The sequence below is a fragment of the Oncorhynchus mykiss genome, chromosome 11 (genome assembly GCF_057628025.1).
Source record: "Oncorhynchus mykiss isolate SJ-2025 chromosome 11, ASM5762802v1, whole genome shotgun sequence".
NCBI classification, from domain to species: domain Eukaryota; kingdom Metazoa; phylum Chordata; class Actinopteri; order Salmoniformes; family Salmonidae; genus Oncorhynchus; species Oncorhynchus mykiss.
In genome coordinates, this window is record NC_143032.1 from 55,692,666 (window position 1) to 55,715,576 (window position 22,911).

The window sequence follows — 22,911 nt, forward strand, 5'->3', positions numbered from 1 at the left end:
AGCTGCCCAGCAACACCCATTGGGGTGGTGTTGTCATGTTTGACAGTCTCCTGTAGGGGAAGGAGTCGCTCCAAGAAATGGCCATATCACAGTCTGCCTATATGGACAGCTCCATCAAGAAGATCCTTCTGGATTATTGATTTTGGGAGAGAGTGGTAAGCAGCCTGAAAAACCCCTGAAACCTATAGCAGATATAGCAGACCTATAACGGATTGAGGGAGACAATGCCATCCTGTCTGATATTCAGACTCTGCTTGCAGATGTAAGAAAATAAATCCGAATAGCCCTGCCCACTTCACTGTTGCTCCAAGTAGAGGAAACTGCAGTTCTGAAATACATAGAAAAGTGTGAAGACTTCTGCCCATACATGCCGCAGCGTACGTGTTGGACCACAAGCACGCTGGCAAGAACATCCTGTCTGGTGCAGAGATCAACAAAGCCTATGGTGTCATCACCTTCGCCTGGACGAGGGCAAGGTTCTTGGAAGACTGGCGAAGTACACTTCCAAGCAAAGGCTTTGGGATGGAGATGCAATATGGCAGTCGTGCCAACATATCTCATCAGCCATCTGGTGGAAGGGACTTTGTGGATCTGAGGCTCTTTCCCCTGTTGCCTCCATCATCCTCCAAATCCCTCCAACATCAGCCGCCTCAGAGTGCAAATAGTCCTTGTTTGGGAACACACACACCAAAGCATGCAACAGGTTGACCAATACAAGGGTTGAAAAATTGGTGGCCAGCTGGGCAAATGAGGCATTTGGAGCCTGACAACAAGCCATCCTCAACAAGGTTGGAAAGTGACAGTGAAGATGAGGCCTCAGAGTCTGATGTTCAAGAGGTGGACATTGAGGAGGTCAAGGGAGAAGACATGGAAGCCTGAGAGGAAGACAACAAAAGCTTTAGTTTCTAGACTATAATTTTACAGATGTATGTTGAAAACGTTTTTGGGAGATGCGATGGATCATTGGGGATCATTCAATATTCCCTTTCTTTTGTTGTTCAGTGAAACCATCCCATGTGAAGAGTCAAATCATTTAATTAAAGTTCAATTCGTAACTAAATAGTTAGTTGCAATTATGTCTACTTATGATAAGGGAAAAGGTTTATGTTTCTGTCTCCATATGATATGGTAAATACAGTTGAAGTCAGAAGTTTACATACACTTAGGTTGGAGTCATTAAAACTCGTTTTTCAACCACTCCACACATTTCTTGTTAACAAACTATAGTTTTGACATCTACTTTGTGCATGACACAAGTAATTTTTCCAACAATTGTTTACAGATGATTTCACTTATAATTCTCTGAAATCACAAATCCAGAAGGTCAGAAGTTTACATACACTAACTTGAATGTGCCTTTAAATAGCTTGGAAAATTCAAGAAAATTATGTCATGGCTTTAGACGCTTTTGATAGGCTAATTGACATAATTTGAGTCAATTGGAGGTGTACCTGTGGATGTATTTCTAGGCCTACCTTCAAACACAGTGCCTCTTGGCTTGACATCATAAGAAAATCAAAAGAAATCAGTCAAGACATCAACAAAAAAAATGATAGTCCTCCACAAGTCTGGTTCATCCTTGGGAGCAATTTCCAAATGCCAGAAGGTACCACGTTCATCTGTACAAACAATAGTACGCAAGTATAAACACCATGGAACCACGCAGCCGTCATACCGCTCAGGAAGGAGACACGTCCTGTCTCCTAGAGATTAACATACTTAGGTGCGAAAAGTGCAAATCATTCCTAGAACAACAGCAAAGGACCCTGTGAAGATGCTGGAGGAAACGGGCACAAAAGTATCTATATCCACAGTAAAACGAGTCCTATATCGACATAACCTGAAAGGCTGCTCAGTAAGGAAGATGCCACTGCTCCAAAACCGCCATTAAAAAGTCAGACTACAGTTTGCAACTGCACATGGGGACAAAGATCGTACTTTTTGGAGAAATGTCCTCTGGTCTGATGAAACAAAAATAGAACTGTTTGGCCATAAAGACCATTGTAATGTTTGAATGAAAAACAAGGAGGCTTGCAAGCCGAAGTACACCATACCAACCGTGAAGCACGGAGGTGGCAGCATCATGTTCTGGGGATGCTTTGCTGCAGGAGGGACTGGTGCACTTCACAAAATAGATGGCGTTATGAGGAAGGAAAATTGTGTGGATATATTGAAGCAACATCTCAAGACATCAGTCAGGAAGTTAAAGCTTGGTCATAAATGGGTCTTCCAAATGAACAATGACCCCAAGCATACTTCCAAAGTTGTGGCAACATGGCGTAAGGACAACAGTCAAGGTATTGGAGTGGCCATCACAAAGCCCTGACCTCAATCCTATAGAACATTTGTGGGCAGAACTGAAAAAGCGTGTGCAAGCAAGGAGGCCTACAACCTGTTTCAGTTACACCAGCTCTATCAGGAGGAATAGGTCAAAATTTACCCAACTTATTGTGGGAACCTTGTGGAAAGCTACCCAAAACATTTGACCCAAGTTATACAATTTAAAGGCAATGCTACCAAATACTAATTCAGTGTATGTAAACTTCTGACCCACTGGGAATGTGATGAAAGAAATAAAAGCTGAAATAAATCATTTATTCTACTTTATTCTGACATTTCACATTCTTAAAATAAAGTGGTGATCCTAACTGACCCAAGAAAGGGAATTTTTTACTTGGATTAAATGTCAGGAATTGTGAAAAACTGAGTTTAAATGTATTTGGCTAAGGTGTATGTAAACTTCTGACTTCAACTGTGTATCCAATGCAAAAAAACATCTACATTTAAAATGGTATTAACATTAATTTGCATACATTTCCATTAATTCACATATATTTCCACGGAAAGTTTCAACCTCTAAATATTCCCCAAAATGTGCATCCCTAGTAACAGGTGGACTCCAATCAAATTGTAGTGATATCTCAAGGATGATCAAAGGAAATGGGATGCATCTGAGCTCAATTTGAAGTGTCATAGCAAAGGGGTTTGAATACTGATGTAAATAAGGTTCTGTATTTCATTTTCAATAAATAAGCAAACATTTCTAAAAACATGCTGTCACTTTGTTATTATGGGGTATTGTGTGTAAAAAAATAGATTTAATAAATTTTGAATTCAGGCTGTAACACAACAAAATGTGGAATAAGTCAACGGGAATGAATACTTTCTGAAGGTACTGTAGCTTCACCTAGAAGGAGCCTGCCTCCTTTGAACAGGTGAATGGCAATAGCACCCTCGAAGGGTGGCTTCTGTTCTATCAAACTGGCCACCTCTGCCGATGACTTGAAATCCGCAGCATCTCGAAGCTCACAGGTGTGACCCGCTGATTCAATGTGTGCCCTGAAATGAAAAGATTGTAGCTTACAGTTAGCTAGCACTATAGCTATATCTCGATGTGTAGGTTAACTGGATAGCTAGCTAGGTGGGAGCACTTCTTCTTCTATGGTATATTGGCAACCATTTAAATGTGCATTCCACCACCTACTGTGCGGGATGGAAACAGAATTCCCACCCAAAAAACGGAAATACTAGCAAAAAAATGACTTAAAATAAATAAAACAACTTCACTTTTATAAAAATAAACAGATCTGTTCCCTAGAGGCTCAAGGGGAGCCTGGAAGGGCGGGCGGGCCATATTCTGGCGCCAGTACCCCTTGCTAGTCTTCAGATGTCAAATTCTTAAGTCCTAAAAACATTTCCGCCACAGCCACAATAATGTCCAGTTTCTTAGACTTCTTTGAGACTTGAGCCATACAGTTTATAACTGTGGCAATGAATGCCACAAAAATCTTCCTTTTTAACACAGGGTATCTTTTGACTGACAGCAAACATTTACAACAGGCTGTGGTGGATCCACTACCTAGGATTACTTCACTAGGATTACTTGTTTTCTCAAATCTTTTAATCGCCTCCGCATAGGAGATTCGATTGGTCGCTCTAACTTTTGCCACCTCAAACTCCTTCACCCCAGGAACTCGGGATCATGATCCCCACCACAATTGCAACTCGTCCTTCTGCACAACGTTTTCAGTATACTCCATCCGTCTACACACACTTGAAACATTGCCAAAACCTTTACAGTTCTTACACTGCAGTAGTTTGGGAACAAAAGCTCTTACAACACATCTTACATAACCAAGCTTCACATGCATAGGTAGATGCTCTTTATCAAAAAACATAAGGACCGACAGAGACTTTCTTCTTTTTCTCCAGTCACCCAGCAGGTCAGACACCGGGCAACAACCACACCAGGAATTCTCTTCAGGTATTCAACCTGAACATCTGTGGTCACCCCTGAGATGACTCCTTTGACAGGTGCTCTACTCCGAAGTTCAAAGCACAAAACTTCTGTTGTTGGGATAATTTTGAGACCCATTGCAATCTTCCTCTGTTCTTCAGAAATACAATAAATCAAAATAAGACCACTCCTGGTCACTCTGACACAGTCCTGGTCACTCTGACAGTCACTCTGACACTTTTCCCAGCGTATACTTCACCATTTGACACCTCAAACGGCTTTCCCACATACGCATCCTTACTCAACAAACGCATCCAAAGAAGATGTGAATCATTATCATTCATAGACGTATCCTCCACTCTCATTTTTAGAGAGAATTTCCTTTTAGATCCAGTTTTCAAAACTACGGTTGTCCATTCAGGACATTCATCTTCACCAACTTTACTCGACTCGCTGTTTGATTTGAACTCAGCATCCACTTCCGCCATTTTACTCCACCTCCAATCTCTTATTAACAAAATACTTTAATTCCTGTATTCTGTTATGTTCGCTTCATCGGCAGTTCGGCACTAACATTTCTCCGGAAACAAACCCCCCTCTACCTCCTCATGTTAACGTCAGTCTCTACGCGTTAATGTTTTTGATTGATCACGACTGATTCCCCGATGGGAGCGTTGATCCAGCTGATGCCAATATATTTGACAACCAATGACAGGTGAGGTGGGTACTAACCAGAATCGTGCATTTCGATAGATACATGGCTCTGGCACTGACCATTGAATGGGAATCATTGGCCAATACTGGGCATGTATTGCAGATCCAACATACTTATTGTATGCTAGGTAAATTGAGCTCCGGTCTCCAATATTTAATGATCCACATTTTCCTGACAGTGAGCTAGCTAGCACGTTAACGTTACTTCCTTATTTTCAAGACAACCCAAAAACTAGCTCGCTAACGTTACCTTATTCTCTCGGCTGTGGTGCAGTTTCCCGTTTTTGGACTGAGGCATGCAAGAAATAGCAATTTCATAGCTACACCCAGAGCTGTCTCTGTATTTACAATTTGAATAGAGGTTCGATGTAAAAATAATGTTCAATTAGTGTAGAGTTGCCTGAGTTACAGGCTGTTTATAGCTAATCCTGTTGACACCATGAGCTACGTCATCGTTGGCACACGTGGGACTGTTTACAAATGACAGTCCGTCTTTCGTAATGTTCCCCTGGAAACGAGGAACGCTCTCTCTGGCCCCTCCAGAAAAAGCCTAGCGACCTTTTAAAAAAAAACAATATAGCTATATAATTATTTATATGGCTATATTTATTAATTCGTTTCATTCCATTTTGAGTACCCTGATCTTCACTCATGACACTCTCTACTCAAAAGAAAGAGGAACTGCAAGCACTGCAGGAAGTGTTAGCATTGAATGGCTTCCTTTTCGACCAATAGATTATAAGCATGTTACCATTGTGGCCAATGGAGCTAGGCTAAAATACGACAGTGGGAGGAATTAAGATGACTCAACTATGTGCATCGAAACCGCGCAACAACTGCACGAATCACAAATTTGTAAAATGTAGGGATTGACTGCCTCAGTCGCTCAAACTGTCAGTAGTGTTATGTGAAGTCGTTTAATCTGTTTATGTTATTCGGGAAAAAGCACAATTTAGACTGCTGAAGGAGCTTACAGTCACGCGCCAGTGCTGTGACAGGCAGTGTGAGTGTCAGTTTCATTACAGTTACGCGAGTAGCTAGTTTGCTAGATATTCTCTTTTCTGAACACATTGATTTAGTGTCAGGTCGAGCAAGAAAACTGTTAGGATAGGAGGCTAAATGGAAGACGTTGGAACGTGTGTCATTCATTAAAGGTACTGTATGCTACTTCTCAGTGTTATGATGCGAATCATCTTTCTAAAGCTAGCATGCCGATGTCATGAACCACACCAAACTTTGTAAGCTAGCTAATATTCCATGCCCTACTTAGCTATCTAAGAAAACAAGTATCTCTTAAACTGAACTGGACCACCCCGTTGTAGTCTCTCCAACATCTTAATGACATCATAACACCTAGTATTGTTTTATTTTTATCATCCCCTGTTCATTTTGTTTAGGTTTGACGTTTTTCCAGTGAACATTTCAAGTCAACAAGTCAGCTGAAGATGGCCAGCAGGAATGCCAGTGAGAGCACCCCTCTTTTGGACAGCAGCTCTGTGACTGTGAACAGGCCTGTGTCAGTGTTCCAGGGCAGAAGACTGGCATGTGCGACTATTCTGCTGGCAGAGTCATTGGAACGAGTGGCATTCTATGGCATCACTTCCAACCTGGTCCTTTTCCTCAACAGTAGCCCATTTTATTGGGAGGGAACTCAGGCCAGCCAGGCACCACTGATGTTCATGGGGGTTACATACCTGATCTCACCATTTGGTGGCTGGCTGGCTGATGCATATCTGGGAAAGTTCTGGACAATTGCTGGCAGTTTGATCCTGTACTTTCTTGGCATACTGTTTTTCCCATTTATCGCAAGTACAGACTCCCAGAATACCCTGTGTGGTGATGAAATGGCATTTCCAGTGCAACCGGCTGAGTGTTTGAGCACAAACGGTACCCTTCCAAGCAATGTGTCCTGCCCCACACGGGCACCTTACTGCGGGCCAGTGATCTACACTGCCCTTGTTCTCATTGCCCTTGGTGTGGGTACAGTGAAATCCAACATCACTCCATTTGGGGCAGACCAGGTACAGTATATCTTATGACTGAACAAAGCAATCTCTCTAAGATATGTTATGGAAACTTAATGAATGCTCAATGTATTATGCTTAACACTGTAGCTAATGCGATCCCGTCTAACACAGACTAATTTATAACACCTGAAAGGTTCTAACATGATCTTACTTTGGTCAGCCTTGTATATGGACAGGAAGGGTAATCGTGGAATAGGAAAAATGTTGATGTACTATGCCTGTCATCTCTACCACGATCACTCAATCCGCAAGACCCCTGCTAGTTGTAGCCATTGGCAATTTGCATCATGAGGTTTACATTTGGGTAATGCCATCAATCAGGTCAACACATCAGTCCTCTAAGGCTGAGAAGAATGCTAGATGAGTAATTTTACATCAACATAGGAAGCGAAACTCACATGTGTCTCATTCTTTTTCTCATCGAAATTAAGTATTAGGGCTACCTATAAGTCCCGCCATGAAGGAGGAAAGCCCATTTCAGTAGGAAATCTCTGAAAGGGGTCATTGTTATTCAAATCTAGCTAAACCAGGCTGGCCAAAATAGTTTTCAAAGAGGTGGTGACTTTGATTAGCACAGATTTCAATTCCATCGTCATATGATTTTCAATTGTTTTTGCTTGCCACATTTTTAGTGGGTGATTGATTTAGACACTTTCATTTTGATTGCTAAATGTTTCATGTGGGATACAAAAGTAATACTGGGGTAAAATGGTCATGCCATTGAGTAGAATTAGTTGTTCATCTTCAAAACATTATTAGATTAACCTATTCATGAGTTAGTGGACAGTCTTATTGCTTTTCACAAGGTTACTTCCCCTTTTTTGAAGCATGGAATAGAAGGAATATATTAGCACTGTAGGCTGCATCACATGGTAGTTATACACTCTTATTTTATTTTACCTATATTTAACTAGGCAAGTCAGTTAAGAACAAATTCTTATTTAATGCCATTGAATGATGAGATTTACAACAACATGTTTCCTATGATTAGGCCTACTGTTTTGTAGATGGCCATGCATGCCCATTTTGGGTCTAGCCTATTGAGTTTGATTATAATATTACAATTCAGTTTTCTTTCTAAAGTATGCTGATGGATTGCAGAGGTTGAATGATGATATTGGTTGCCATGACAAGCCCTTTTGCCTCACAGGTAAAAGATCGTGGCCCAGAGGCCACTCGCAGGTTCTTCAACTGGTTCTACTGGTGCATCAACCTAGGGGCCATCTTGTCCCTAGGTGGCGTGGCTTACATCCAGCAGAACATCAACTTCCAGTTGGGGTACATCATCCCAGCCGTGTGCCTGGGTGTCTCCTTCCTGGTGTTCCTGCTGGGGCGTACAGTCTTCATCAACAAGCCAGCTGACGGTAGTGCCTTCACTGATATGTTCAAGATCCTGGGTTACGCCTTCTGCACTGCACAGCCCAAAGAGCCCAACCTGCTACGGTAAGAGGGGCCAGCCAGATCACCATTGTGTTGCTCTTACTTAGTAGTACTATATCAGTAGCTGGATGTGGGCTAGATCAAGGGTGTGAATGAGGCTGGGCTCTCTCTGATCTCGACGGACACCCAATACTCTTAACTTTATAGCAAACATCTTCAAATCTTCTTTAGGATTAAAAAAAAAGGCTATGTGCTCCTGTTTGGCTCAGTTAGTAGAGTATTGTGCTTGCAACGCCAGGATTGTGGGTTCGATTCCCAGCAGTCCCCAAATGTAAAATGACTAAGTCGCTTTGGATAAAAGCATGTGTGTCTGTGTATGGTATCTTCTCTGGTCCAAGATCTCACCACTAGGTTTTGCTGGTAGCCCCTTATGTTAAACTTTTCTTTGATCCCCAGCCTGTACTGTAGAAGTTTCTTTTTTTCCCCTGGCATTCATCATCATTCGTTGTGGAGGAAAGTTATTCCAAAGTTCTGTTGCTTGACTTTGAACCTAAGTAGCACTATCAGTCCAAAAACTTGACATTGAATATTTTAAGTTGGTCAATCCTGCAGCCTTTCAAGAATTCCTTGTTAAGGCTTTTTATCCAGAGATGGGGATTATAGGCTTTAGTATATCATTTCTGCCCTTTCACTAGACGTGCTGTTATTTTAAAGGAGAGACATTCACAAAAAAGTCCTAATTAAGTCTCTTAACTCCAGAATTTAGTTGAATTGTAGCTGAGTTTATGGGATATTTATTAAATTGTACGGCCCTTATCAAAACATGGACTAACAACTTTGTATGTCTTTAAAGTTGTTAAAATGTGTTGTATTTCTTCTCTTGTAAAGGGCTAAACCGACTATGCTGGACGGTGCCAAGGTGACATATGGAGGGAGATTCCCTGAGGAGAAGGTGGAGGAGGTGAAAGCAATGCTTAAAGTTCTCCCGGTGTTCTTTGCTCTTATCCCATACTGGACTGTATACTTTCAGGTGAGACATTTATCTATTCCCCTCCTTTTGTTTTCATAGAACTAAGCAACGTGAATTACATCAGGATCAAGTACAGCAGGTTTTTTTCAGTGTTTTTGCAGGGAAAATGGCATCAGTTAAGAAATAGGAATTTTCTTTTCACTGTTCTGTAGATGCAGACAACATATTTCCTCCAGAGCCTACATCTAAGGATTCCTGACACCAGCACAGGCACCAACAGCAGTGACGGCACCCTCCAGGTAAACTCAAATTGAACCCCAGCTGATTTGCCTGCATGTGTGCTATGATTATTCCCACTAGGCAGAGATGTAATTTCAATATCTAGTTTTGATTTACACTTGGTTGAATTGTCAACTAATGTGAAATCATCCAAAACATTCACCATGTCATTGGATCTAGGTTAAAACTTAGGTGGAAAAAAAGACAGAATCCCTTCCGTTGACGACTTTTTGCAAATCCAATCATTTTCCCACGTTGATTCAACGGCATCACATTTAATTGTTTTGTTGAAATGACGTGGAAACAACATTGATTCAACCAGTCTTTGCCCAGTGGGTAGTCAATGTTGCTCTGACCAAATGCTAGAAAGCATAGTCTGTCACATTTTGGGCATTACTCAAACTTGAAGGTTAAATATCACGTTTTGTGTGTTGGCAGACAGCCCCACAGGTCCAGTTGGCTGTCTCTGTCTAACCTGATTTAGAATGGGAAGGATTAGTTTCCCTGTAGAGTAGAGATGAGTCAGTAGGCCAGTGAAAAAGCATCAGAGACAACAGCTGGAAGCAGTCAAGGTTGCTAAACCCCTGAGGATTAAATCAAAAGTTTGACCCACTCCCTAATCACAGATAAACACCCTGGTTTTCTGTTGTCTCTCGTGCTTCGGTCAGACATTTTTTTCCCCTGGGTGATGCCTCTGACTAGACTAGGCCATATATCTTCTGTTGTAGTGTGTGTCCCATTATCTCCCAGGGAGTAGCTTATGTGAAGTGTTTGGTTAATCCACATCACATACTTTGACTACAAATGGTTAAGAGACTAGCACCTGTTTGCGTTTGTTTCTACTTTTAGATTCAAAGTCTGTCAGGCATTTGAACATACACATGCATAGGGTGGTAAGGGAAGTATGTAGAGTAAAATGTGAACTGAAACACTTTCTCGTTAACCACACATTCTATGGTGTTAACATCCACCATCTTAAAGGGGGAAATCCCCAGTTGAAACAATAACAAAACCTGTCCCTGCCACTGTTTCGATAAAAAGTTGAGGGATGGGGCTTGAGAAATGTAACCACTCTCAAATTCATAGACAGAGCTATGGATGCAAGGATTGACTATGCATGATAAACACTATAGTTTTAACCATGTTTTGAGGCAATAGTGGTTGTTTACTTTTACTTTGTATACAAACATTGGAGACAAATAGTCCTATATTTTGTGTTCTGATGGGGTACGACTGTTGAACTAAGCTCATGAGGCATTTATAAGTTATATTCTTCAAGATTCACTGGGTACGTATTCATTTTTATGTCTAAAAATGTATGTAGCAACTGCAGGTTTCCCCCTTTTTTTTACAGATCTAAAAAGAGCAAACACATGCCACTTATTCTGTTTTCATTTGTATTTCAATACTATCTGTCAAAACAGCTTTCAGGTGACATGGCCATTTCTCAGCAAGTGATTTTATGAAATGGTCTTTACATTCAAGTATCATTTAAACAGGAAATGTTATTGTTTATTTTCATTCTCAGCATGTAGTATTTGTTTCCAGAAAAAGGAAGTGCTTTTACCATACTCTAAGCAGTCATCAAATTGAAAATGGAAGTGAGATCAGATATCTTTACCACAGTGATGTTGTGCGCCTTTAATTCTGGAGATACATTTGAGCTGTAATTTGCAGAGAATATATTTGTTTCATGAAATCATATCCTACTCTGATAGCTGAGAGCAGGTAGCCAGGGTAAGCTTGGCAAAGCAAAGGCAAGCAGTGAAGACATCAAAGCGGAAATGGAAGATTTTATATTACTGGCCAGAATAATAAATAAATAGTTTAGTTTTATAGTATTTTTCCCCTCCCAGTTAGTTTTAATGTGTAAGTGTTGAGGCAAGGCCAAATGTGTATAGTAGAGAGGCAGTTATGTGTGTTCTTTCTGGTTCAATTACTTTCTTGACAATTGCACATTGTAAGGTAATGGGCAGAAATGTCCAAAAGTGTAATAAGTCATTATTTAATTAATGCTAGTCTTCCAAAGTGCAGAGACTTCTTGAGTAAAAACCAACACTCTCAAAAGTTTGGTCCACCTGTGTTTTTAGGGTCACTTCTCTGCATACTCAGTCCAAGGGAAGAGTAGCTGCAGGATGAAGAGCCATTCCACTGTCTGGGCAGTTTTTCTGCTTAATTAATACTTACCGATGTTAATGTGCTCCCCCTCTGGTCGCTACTGGGCCACCTCTGCCAATCAAACTAGACTCACCCGGGTGCAAATACTTAGCACTCTTTCATGTTTTGGATATGATAATGAGGGGGGATGCACAATGTATAAATTACCAGCGGTTAGTCTAAGAAATGTAAATTCAATCAGGGAATAAACAGGACCATCAAATGTTTAAAACTAGATGGTTTGAGAGTTCAGGAGGCACTTAACGTTTGAATTGCAAAATAAATAAGGACTACGCCTTGCAGTTTCCTGTAGCATTTTCTTTCAATTGTAGGCTACGTTTCAAATAAAAGATTTTAAAAAACATGTTTTCCATGTTGATTCATTTGTTATCCAGTGTATTCATATGTATAATTTCATAGAATGTTTTGATGATGATGATAATAATTTCTCCATCTCTGGAATTTTGCTAACACTAATTGCTATTGCAAAAGTCTTGTTTATCATTTCACCAAAACATATTTGCTGCTGGGACAGTATGTTACCCACGTAACTCTGAATTATTCTAATACATGATTAATTGTTCTTTAGATGGTATTACCAGATTTAGTTTGTGTGCAATAGATTTTGTGAGATGTAAACTATACTTTAATTTTTATTTGAATATATTTATTTAACTTGAGTTTTGGTTCAGTTTTAGTTCTGTCCAGCTGAGGGCGCCAACACGGTGTCAAGGCCATCAGCACATCACTCCCTCACCCCTGAGGAACTGGACAGGAGTGCACTGACATTCTCTGTATTGTTTTCCATGCCTTGTGCACTTCTTGTAAATAGTTTCTCATGTTTGTCTTCTTCTGGATTCCTGACAGATCACATTCCGCTTCCCTGCCGCCTGGCTGACAATGTTCGACGCAGTGCTTATTCTCATGCTGATCCCTCTTAAGGACAAAGTGGTGGACCCCATCCTCAAACGCAGAGGCCTGCTGCCCTCCTCCCTCAAGAGGATCGCAGTGGGGATGTTCTTTGTCATGTGGTCAGCTGTGGCGGCTGGTGAGTGGAGTGCAACAGCTAATCCTTACTGTGTCTGGCATGTCTTGAGAGCCTGTCATGGTAGATCATGCAAGTAAATCTTCCATTTAAACCACCCCACATCCTCTTCAACCCACAGTTTCACAATGTCACAGTCATACTGTTCACCATAATAAATGTCACACATTTCAAATGTCACATGTTAGGGAAAAACCCATCTCCTTGATCTCATCTCTCAATGAGATGTGTTGCTGTTCCTTATTCTGTCGCTGAGAAGATGTCAGGGTCAGGAGTCATGACTCACGAGGCAAACAGTACAAGCAAGCCAATGTTGCTTTGCTTTGCTTAAGCAGTGTGACGTGCATGTTTAACATGTTCAATGACTTTTGAGAAGGGAAAGGATAGCAAGACAGGGATCATTTGTAAAAATTCAACGTTCGTACAACTTTATTTTTTAAAATGTAATTTGAGTGAAAGGGAAGTGGGATACCTAGTCAATTGTACAACTGAATGCATTCAACCCAACCCCTCAATCAGAGTGGTGCGCGGAGCTGCCTTAATCGACCTCCATGTCATCAGTGCCCAGGGAGCAGTTGTTGGGGGTTAATTAACTGCCTTGCTCAGGGGCAGAACAACAGATTTTTATCTTGTCGGCTCGGGGATTCGATCCTTCAAGAACGATTCACACCCCTTGACTTTTTCCACATTTTGTTGTTGTAGCCTGAATTTAAAATTGATTAAATTGAGATTGTGTCACTGATCTACACACAATACCCCATAATGTAGATTATTATTATTTATTTTTTTACAAATTATTTAACAATTTAAAGCTGAAATGTCTTGAGTCAAGTATTCAACCTCTTTATTATGGCAAGCCTAAATAAGTTGCATGGACTCACTGTGTGCAATAGTGATTAACATGATTTTTGAATGACTACCCCATCTCTATACCCCACACATACAGATAATTGTAAGGTCCCCCAATCATGAAGTGAATTTCAAACACAGATTCAACCACAAAGACCAGGGAGGTTTTGCAATGCCTCCCAGACTGGATTTGACCTATTGGTAGATTTTTTTTTTTTAAGCTGAAAGGACACTGAATGTCCCTCTGATCATGGTGAAGTTATCAATTATGCTTTGGATGATGTATCAATACTCTGTTGCCGGAGAGGAAGGAAACCGCTCAGAGATTTCACCATGAGGCCAATGGTGACTTTAAAACAGAGTTGAATGGCTGTGATAGGGGAACTGAGGATGGATTAACAACATTAGTTACTCCACAATACTAACCTAACTGACAGAGGAAAAAAATAATAAAAGAACAGAATAAAAATCATCTAAAACGTGCATCTTGTTTGCAATAAGCCACTAAACTAATACTGCAAAAATGTGGCAAAATATATATTTTTGTCCTGAATACAACACATCACTGAGTACCACTCTTCGTATTCCTATATTGCTCCCGGGTGGCGCAGCATCTCAGTGCAAGAGGTGTCACTACAGTCCCTGGTTCGAATCCAGGCTATATCACAGCCGGCCGTGATTGTGCGTGGCCCAATTTGCCCAGCGTCATCCGGGTTTGGCCCGGGGTAGACCGTCATTGTAAATAAGAATTTGTTCTTAACTGACTTAAAGGTTAAATGTAATTTAAAAAAAAGGCAGCGTGGGATGTTCCCCAATTCTGGAAGGGGGACCGGAGTGAAAATGTTTGGGGTTTAGGATAAAAAAAAATGAATAGAATAGAGCTAAGCACAGGCAAAATCCTTGAGGGGAAACTGGGAGATATTTAGCAGGAATATATCGTAAAGCACAAGGCCAAATTTACACTGGAGTTTACTAAGACATTGTTCCTGAGTGGCCTAGTTAAAGTTTACTTAAATAGGCTTAAATCTATGGGAATACTTAAATGGCTGTCTAGCAATGATCAACAACCATCTTGACAGAGCTTGAAGAATTTTAAAAAGAATAATGGGCAAATGTACAATTCAGGTATACAAAGCTCGTACATGGAACCCAAACCGGCTGCGCGCGTGCGCTATCGTGCATGCACTTATTTTGTCCCCCTACACCAAACGCGATCACGACACGCAGGTTAAAATATCAAAACAAACTCTGAACCAATGACATTAATTTGGGGAAAGGTCGAACAGCATTAAACATGTATGGCAATTTAGCTAGTTAGCTTGCACTTGCTTGCTAATTTGTCCTATTTAGCTAGCTTGCCGTTGCTAGCTAATTTGTCCTGGGATATAAACATTGAGTTGTTATTTTACCTGAAATTCACAAGGTCCTCTACTCCGACAGTTAATCCACACATAAAACGGTCAACCGAATAATTTCTAGTCATCTCTCCTCCTTCCAGGCTTTTTCATCTTTGAACTTACAGTATATGGTGATTGGCATCTACACTTTGTCTTTCAATCACCCACGTGGGTATAACCAATGAGGAGATGGCACATGGGTACCTGCTTCTATAAACCAATGAGGAGATGGAAGAGGCAGGACTTGCAACGCGATCTGCGTCAGAAATAGGAATTACTTCTATTTTAGCCCTTGGCAACGCAGACGATCGTTGGCGCAATAATTGAATAACATGGATTTCTACATTTATTTTGCAACACTCGCGCACGCTATGTGTCCAGTCTGGTCAGCATGTTAGACTTACCCAAAAACACTCACGGCTGTAATTGCTGCAAAAGGTGATTAACACATATTGACTCTGTGTTTAATACTTATCTAATCAAGATTTCAGTGTTTTATTTTTCATTAATAAATCCTTTTCTTCCACTTTGAGAGTTGTGTGTAGATTGTTGACAATAGGACAAATCCATTTTAATCCCACTTTGTAACATAACAAAATGTTTAAAGTGTTGAGGGGTGTGAATACTTTTTGAAGGTATTGTATATTTGACCAGCACCACTGTCCTCTACAAAGAGGACCTGACCTTCACAGGGCTGTTTGTTCTTCATGTCGCAGCAGGTAGTCTGTCAAAGGTATTCAAAACCCAGCTCTCTGGTAAGATGGTATCATACAGACTTGGGGAAAAAAACAAAAGGTGTACTTTGTTTTCTCATCCTTATATAGCATAGGGAGTAGATGGGATGCCATGCATCTTCTACTCTGGTCCTGTTTGACTGCAACCATAGAGCACTGCTCAGTCCAGTTACAGCCTGTGGATTATCTTTGAAATAGACCCAGCCTAGTCTGTCACTGGCTGCTGCATTGATGTATTCAGGCTAAAATATTTTGATTGAGACATTCCTTTTCTCAAATCAGTGGCACACTTGAGAACCAATGCACGTATTAATGTCACAAATGTTATTTGTCACATGTGCAGAGTACAGGTGTAGAACTTTACAGTGAAATGCTTACTTACAAGCCCTTAACCAACAATGCAGTTAAAGAAAAAAAGTTAACTATTTACTAAAATAACAGTAATAAAATACAAAATAAGTAGTAGCAATAAAATAGTGGTAGAGAGGCTATATACAGGGGCTACCAGTACAGAGTCAATGTGCGGGGGCACTGGTTAGATGAGGTAATATGTACATGTAGGTAGAGCGAAAGTGACTATGCATGGATAATAAACAGGGTGGTGGGGGCAAATAGTCTGGGTAGCCATTTGATTAGCTGTTCAGGAGCCTTATGGCTTGGGGGTAGAAATTGTTAAGAAGCCTTTTGGACCTAGACTTGGCGCTCCGGTAATGCTTGCCATGCGGTAGCAGAGAGAACAATCTATGACTAGGGTAGCTGGAGTCTGACAATTTTTAAGGCCTTCCTGACACCACTTGGTATAGAGGTCCTGGATGGCAGGAAGCTTGGCCCCAGTGATGTATTGGGCCGTACGCACTACCCTCTGTTCTGCTATTTTTATTTTTTTTACCTTTATTTAACTAGGCAAGTCAGTTAAGAACAAATTCTTATTTTCAATGACGGCCTAGGAACAGTGGGTTAACTGCCTGTTCAGGGGCAGAACGACAGATGGTACCTTGTCAGCTCGGGGGTTTGAACTTGCAACCTTCCGGTTACTAGTCCAACACTCTAACCACTAGGCTACCCTGCCGCCCCATGCGGCCGGAGGCTGAGCAATTGCCATACCAGGCAGTGAAGCAACCAGTTAGGATGCTCTCGATGGTACAGCTGCCAAATCTTTTCGTCTCCTGAGGAGGAATAGGTGTTGTCGTGCCCTCTTCACGGCTGTCTTTGTGTGTTTGGACCGTTAGTTTGTTGGTGATGTGGACACCAAGGAACTTGGAGCTCTCAACCTGCTCCACAACAGCCCTGTCAATGAGAATGGTGGTGTGCTCGTTCCTCCTTTTTCTGTAGTCCACAATCACCTCTCCCTCAACGTGATCAAGACAAAGGAGATCCTTTGTCTTGATCACGTTGAGGGAGAGGTTGTTATCCTGGCACCACACTGCCAGGTCTCTGACCTCCGCCCTATAGGCTGTCTCACCGTTGTTGGTGATCAGACCTACCACTTGTGTCACCGGCAATCTTAATGATGGTGTTGGAGTCGTGCAATCATGAACAGGGAGTACAGGAGGGGACTGAGCACACACCCCTGAGGGGCCCCCGTGTTGAGGATCAGCATGGTGGATGTGTTGTCACCTACCCTTACCACCTGGGGGCGGCCCGTCAGGAAGTCTAGGATCCAGTTGCAGAGGGAGGTGTTTAGCTCCAAGGTCCTTAGCTTAGTAATGAGCTTTAATGGCACTATGGTGTTGAATGCTGAGCGGTAGTCAATGAATAGCATTCTCACATAGGTGTTCCTTTTGTCCAGGTGGGAAAGGGCAGTGTGAAATGCAATAGAGATTGCATCATCTGTGGATCTGTTGGGGCGGTATGCAAATTGGAGTGGGTCTAGGGTTTCTGGGATAATGGTGTTGACCGATGTGAGTGCTACAGGATGGTACCTTTGCTTTCTTGGGCACAGGGACCATGGTGGTCTGCTTGAAACATGTTGGTTTTACAGACTCAGTCAGGGAGAGGTTGAAAATGTCAGTGAAGAAACTTACCAGTTGGTCAGCGCATGCTCGGAGTACACGTCCTGGTAATCTGTCTGGCCTTGCGGCCTTGTGAATGTTGACCTGTTTTAAGGTCTTACTCACATCGGCTATGGAGAGCATGATCACAGTTGTCTGGAACAGCTGAACTCGTCTGGTAGGCTTGTGTCAATGGGCAGCTTGCAGCTGTGCTTCCCTCTGTAGTCCGTAATAGTTTGCCACATCCAACAAGCATCGTACTACACCGGCTCCATCTTTCTCCTGTATTGACGCTTTGCCTGTGATGGTTCATCGGAGGGCATTGCAGGACTTCTTATAAGCGTCCGGGTTAGAGTCCCGCTCCTTGAAAGCGGCATCTCTACCCTTTAGCTCAGTCCAGATGTTGCCTGTAATCCATAGCTTCTGGTTGTGGAATGTATGTATGTATGTATGTATGTACAGTCACTGTGGGGATGACGTCATAGATACACTTATTGATGAAGCCAGTGACTGATGTGGTGTACTCTTCAACATGTTCCAGTCTGTGCTAGCAAAACAGTCCTGTAGCTTAGCATCTGCGTCATCTGGCACTTCCTTATTGAGTGAGTCACTGGTACTTCCTGCTTTAGTTTTTGCTTGTAGGCAGGAATCAGGAGGATAGAGTTAGTCAGATTTGCCAAATGGAGGGCGAGCGAGAGCCTTCTACGCTAAGCATCTCTGTGTGGAGTAAAGGTGGTCTAGAGTTTTTATTTAAATGTTTTTTTTTCTGGTTGTACATTAACTTCTTATGGTATAGGGGACGCTTGTGTCTCACTTGGCCAAAAGCCAGGGAAAATGCAGTGCGGGAAATTCAAATATAAGGATAAAATCAAACTTTCATTAAATCACACATGTAAGATACTAAATTAAAGCTACACTCGTTGTGAATCCAGCCAACATGTCAGATTTTAAAAAGGCTTTTCGGCGAAAGCATAAGAAGCTATTATCTGATGATGGCACAACAGTAAACAAAGTAGCATATTTCAACCCTGCAGGCGCTACACAAAACATAGAAATAAAATATAAAACATGCCTTACCTTTGACGAGCTTCTTTTGTTGGCACTTCAATATGTCCCATAAACATCACATCTATATATATCCAAAATGTCAATTTATTTGGCGCGTTTGATCCAGAAAAAAACAGCTTTCAAATTGCGCAAAGTCACTACAAAATATTTCAAAAGTTACCTGTAAACTTTGCCAAAACATTTCAAACTGCTTTTGTAATACAACTGTAGGTATTTTTAAACGTTAATAATCGATCAAATTGAAGACGGGTCTATCTGTTTTCAATAGAGGACGAGCGGAAACTAACGCTACTTTTCAAGTCTTGCGCAACTCTCAACAGTGTTACCCATTTCCTAGTTGGCACTACTTCTTCATTGCACAAAGGAATAAACTCAACTAAATTCCAAAGACTGGTGACATCCAGTGGAAGCGGTACGAACTGAAAACAAGTGCTTAAGAAATGTCGTTTCCCAAGGAGAACTCACTGAACAGACAGACCTAAAAAAAAAAAAAAAAATCTGAACGGTTAGTCCTCGGGGTTTTGCCTGCTACATAAGTTCTCTTATACTCAGACATGATTCAAACAGTTTTAAAAACGTGTGTTTTCTATCCAAATCTACTAATAATATGCATATCTTATATTCTTGGCATGAGTAGCAGGAAGTTGAAATTGGGCACGCTATTTATCCAAAAGTGCTGCCCCCTATACCTTAAGAAGTTAATATGGTGGTAGAAATGAGGCAAAATGTATAAGTTTCCGTGCATTGAAGTCCCCGGCCACTAGGAGCGCAGCCTTTGGATGAGCATTTTCTTCTTTGCTTATGGGGTTATACAGCTTGTTGAGTGTCGTCTTAGTGCCGGCATCGGTTTGTGGTGGGAAATGGATGAACTCTCTTGGTAAATAGTGTGGTCTACAGCTTATAATGAGATGCTCTTCCTCAGGCGGGCCAAACCTCGAGACAGCCTGAATATTAGATTTTGTCTATGTCTATTTACAAATAGACACAGACCGCCACCCCTCGTCTTACCGGAGGCAGCTGTTCTATATTGCCGATGCACTGAAAACCCTGCCAAGCTGTATGTTATCCATGTTGTCGTTCAGCCACGACTTGGTGAAACATAACATTCGTTTTTAATGTCCTGTTGGTAGGATAGTCTTGATCAGAGCTCATCCATTTTGTTATCCAATGATTGCACATTGGCTAATAGCAGTGGTGTAAAGTACTTAAGTAAAAAATACTTGAAAGTACTACGTAAGTAATTTTGGTTAGCTGTACTTTACTATTTATATTTGACTACTTGTACTTCTACATTCCTTAAGAAAATATTGTACTTTTTACTCCATACATTTTCTTTGAATGCTTAGCAGGACATGAAAATAGTCAAATTCACAGACTTATCAGCTGAACATCCCTGGTTAGCCCTACTACCTCAGATCTGGCGGACTCACTTAACATACATGCTGTTGGAGTGTGCCCCTGGCTTTCCGTAAATTTAAAAACCAATAAAATAGTGCCATCTTGTTTGCTTAATATGTGACCGACCGGCTCAAATTGGTCTTAAAAGTGGATAAAAGTGGAGACTCTTAGCTACAAAATTGTATATCATACACTACAGTTGAGGAACAATGGGAAAGTTATTTTGCTTTGAAAGTTGATGAACTTGTAAACTCACTTTTGTGGAAATGGCCTTTGAATGTTTTGGTACTATTGGAGAGCCTTTTGTCTACATCCGTTCAGCATCGTTCACACCCTCTTAAGCTTTAGCCCCACCCATCTCTTTAATGGTTGATCCAAACTCTCAAAAAAACAGCAGTCAAATCAAATCAAATTTTATTTGTCACATACACATGGTTAGCAGATGTTAATGCGAGTGTAGCGAAATGCTTGTGCTTCTAGTTCCGACAATGCAGTCATAACCAGCAAGTAATCTAGCTAACAATTCCAAAACTACCTTAGACACAAGTGTAAGGGGATAAAGAATATGTACATAAAGATATATGAATGAGTGATGGTACAGAGCGGCATAGGCAAGATACAGTAGATGGTATTGAGTACAGTATATACATACAGTATATACATATGAGTATGTAAACAAAGTGGCTAGTGATACATGTATTACATAAAGATGCAGAAGATGATAGAGTACAGTATATACGTATACATATAAGATGAATAATGTAGGGTATGTAAACATTATATTAGGTAGCATTGTTTAAAGTGGCTAGTGATATATTTTACATAATTTCCCATCAATTCCCATTGTTAAAGTGGCTGGAGTTGAGTCAGTGTGTTTTGCAGCAGCCACTCAATGTTAGTGGTGGCTGTTTAACAGTCTGATGGCCTTGAGATAGAAGCTGTTTTTCAGTCTCTCGGTCCCAGCTTTGATGCACCTGACCTCGCCCTCTGGATGATAGCGGGGTGAACAGGCAGTGGCTCGGGTGGTTGTTGTCCTTGATGATCTTTATGGCCTTCCTGTGACATCGGGTGGTGTAGGTGTCCTGGAGGGCAGGAAGTTTGACCCCGGTGATGCGTTGTGCAGACCTCACTACCCTCTGGAGAGCCTTACGGTTGTGGGCGGCCCAAAAGGATGCTCTCGATTGTGCATCTGTAGAAGTTTGTGAGTGCTTTTGGTGACAAGCCGAATTTCTACAGCCTCCTGCTGCGCCGCCTTCACGATGCTGTCTGTGTGGGTGGACCAATTCAGTTTGTCTGTGATGTGTACGCCGAGGAACTTAACTTACTACCCTCTCCACTACTGTTCCATCGATGTGGATAGGGGGGTGTTCCCTCTGCTGTTTCCCGAAGTCCACAATCATCTCCTTAGTTTTGTTGACGTTGAGTGCGAGGTTATTTTCCTGACACCACACTCCGAGGGCCCTCACCTCCTCCCTGTAGGCCGTCTCGTCGTTGTTGGTAATCAAGCCTACCACTGTTGTGTCGTCCGCAAACTTGATGATTGAGTTGGAGGCGTGCGTGGCCACACAGTCGTGGGTGAACAGGGAGTACAGGAGAGGGCTCAGAACGCACCCTTGTGGGGCCCCAGTGTTGAGGATCAGCGGGGTGGAGATGTTGTTGCCTTCCCTCACCACCTGGGGGCGGCCCGTCAGGAAGTCCAGTACCCAGTTGCACAGGGCGGGGTCGAGACCCAGGGTCTCGAGCTTGATGACTAGCTTGGAGGGCACTATGGTGTTAAATGCCGAGCTGTAGTCGATGAACAGCATTCTCACATAGGTATTCCTCTTGTCCAGATGGGTTAGGGCAGTGTGGTTGAGATTACATCGTCTGTGGACCTATTTGGGCGGTAAGCAAATTGGAGTGGGTCTAGGGTGTCAGGTAGGGTGGAGGTGATATGGTCCTTGACTAGTCTCTCAAAGCACTTCATGATGACGGAAGTGAGTGCTACGGGGCGGTAGTCGTTTAGCTCAGTTACCTTAGCTTTCTTGGGAACAGGAACAATGGTGGCCCTCTTGAAGCATGTGGGAACAACAGACTGGGATAGGGATTGATTGAATATGTCCGTAAACACACCAGCCAGCTGGTCTGCGCATGCTCTGAGGGCGCGGCTGGGGATGCCGTCTGGGCCTGCAGCCTTGCCAGGGTTAACACGTTTAAATGTTTTCCTCACGTCGGCTGCAGTGAAGGAGAGTCCGCATGTTTTGGTTGCAGGCCGTGTCAGTGGCACTGTATTGTCCTCAAAGCGGGCAAAAAAGTGATTTAGTCTGCCTGGGAGCAAGACATCCTGGTCCGTGACAGGGCTGGTTTTCTTTTTGTAATCCATGATTGACTGTAGACCCTGCCACATACCTCTTGTGTCTGAGCCGTTGAATTGAGATTCTACTTTGTCTCTATACTGACGCTTAGCTTGTTTGATTGCCTTGCGGAGGGAATAGCTACACTGTTTGTATTCGGTCATGTTTCCGGTCACCTTGCCCTGATTTAAAAGCAGTGGTTCGCGCTTTCAGTTTCACGCGAATGCTGCCATCAATCCACGGTTTCTGGTTTGGGAATGTTTTAATCGTTTAACCACTCAAGCACCCAAGCTAACTTGCTAGCTACTTCCAGACATCTAAGTGAGAGCGAG

General features: G+C 42.0%; 2 protein-coding genes across 12 annotated transcripts in view; one reads left to right on the top strand and one right to left on the bottom strand.

Moving 5' to 3' along the window:
- glt1d1 (glycosyltransferase 1 domain containing 1) overlaps positions 1–5,618 on the bottom strand; it is a 47,453-nt gene extending 41,835 nt beyond the window's left edge. For 4 of the 9 annotated variants that reach the window (XM_021621369.3, XM_090190552.1, XM_090190547.1 and 1 more), the window contains exons 1-2: positions 5,202–5,618; positions 3,188–3,339 (exon numbers count right to left, since the gene is read on the bottom strand). In XM_021621369.3, coding sequence (XP_021477044.3) covers positions 3,188–3,339; positions 5,202–5,269 — 220 coding nt within the window. In that variant the 5' untranslated portion in view covers positions 5,270–5,618. Of the gene's footprint in view, positions 1–3,163; positions 3,340–5,201 lie in introns of those variants that run through there. The other 5 variants (XM_021621368.3, XM_090190551.1, XM_021621371.3 and 2 more) reach the window with 2 other exon arrangements.
- The window catches only part of slc15a4 (solute carrier family 15 member 4), a 43,858-nt gene continuing 25,675 nt past the window's right edge, over positions 4,729–22,911 (top strand). Inside the window, exons 1-6 of one of the 3 annotated variants that reach the window (XM_036935789.2) lie at positions 4,729–4,952; positions 6,349–6,972; positions 8,129–8,421; positions 9,247–9,388; positions 9,541–9,627; positions 12,632–12,812. In XM_036935789.2, the coding sequence (XP_036791684.1) occupies positions 6,397–6,972; positions 8,129–8,421; positions 9,247–9,388; positions 9,541–9,627; positions 12,632–12,812 (1,279 nt within the window). In that variant the 5' untranslated portion in view covers positions 4,729–4,952; positions 6,349–6,396. Of the gene's footprint in view, positions 4,953–5,461; positions 6,106–6,348; positions 6,973–8,128; positions 8,422–9,246; positions 9,389–9,540; positions 9,628–12,631; positions 12,813–22,911 lie in introns of those variants that run through there. The other 2 variants (XM_021621374.3, XM_021621373.3) reach the window with 2 other exon arrangements.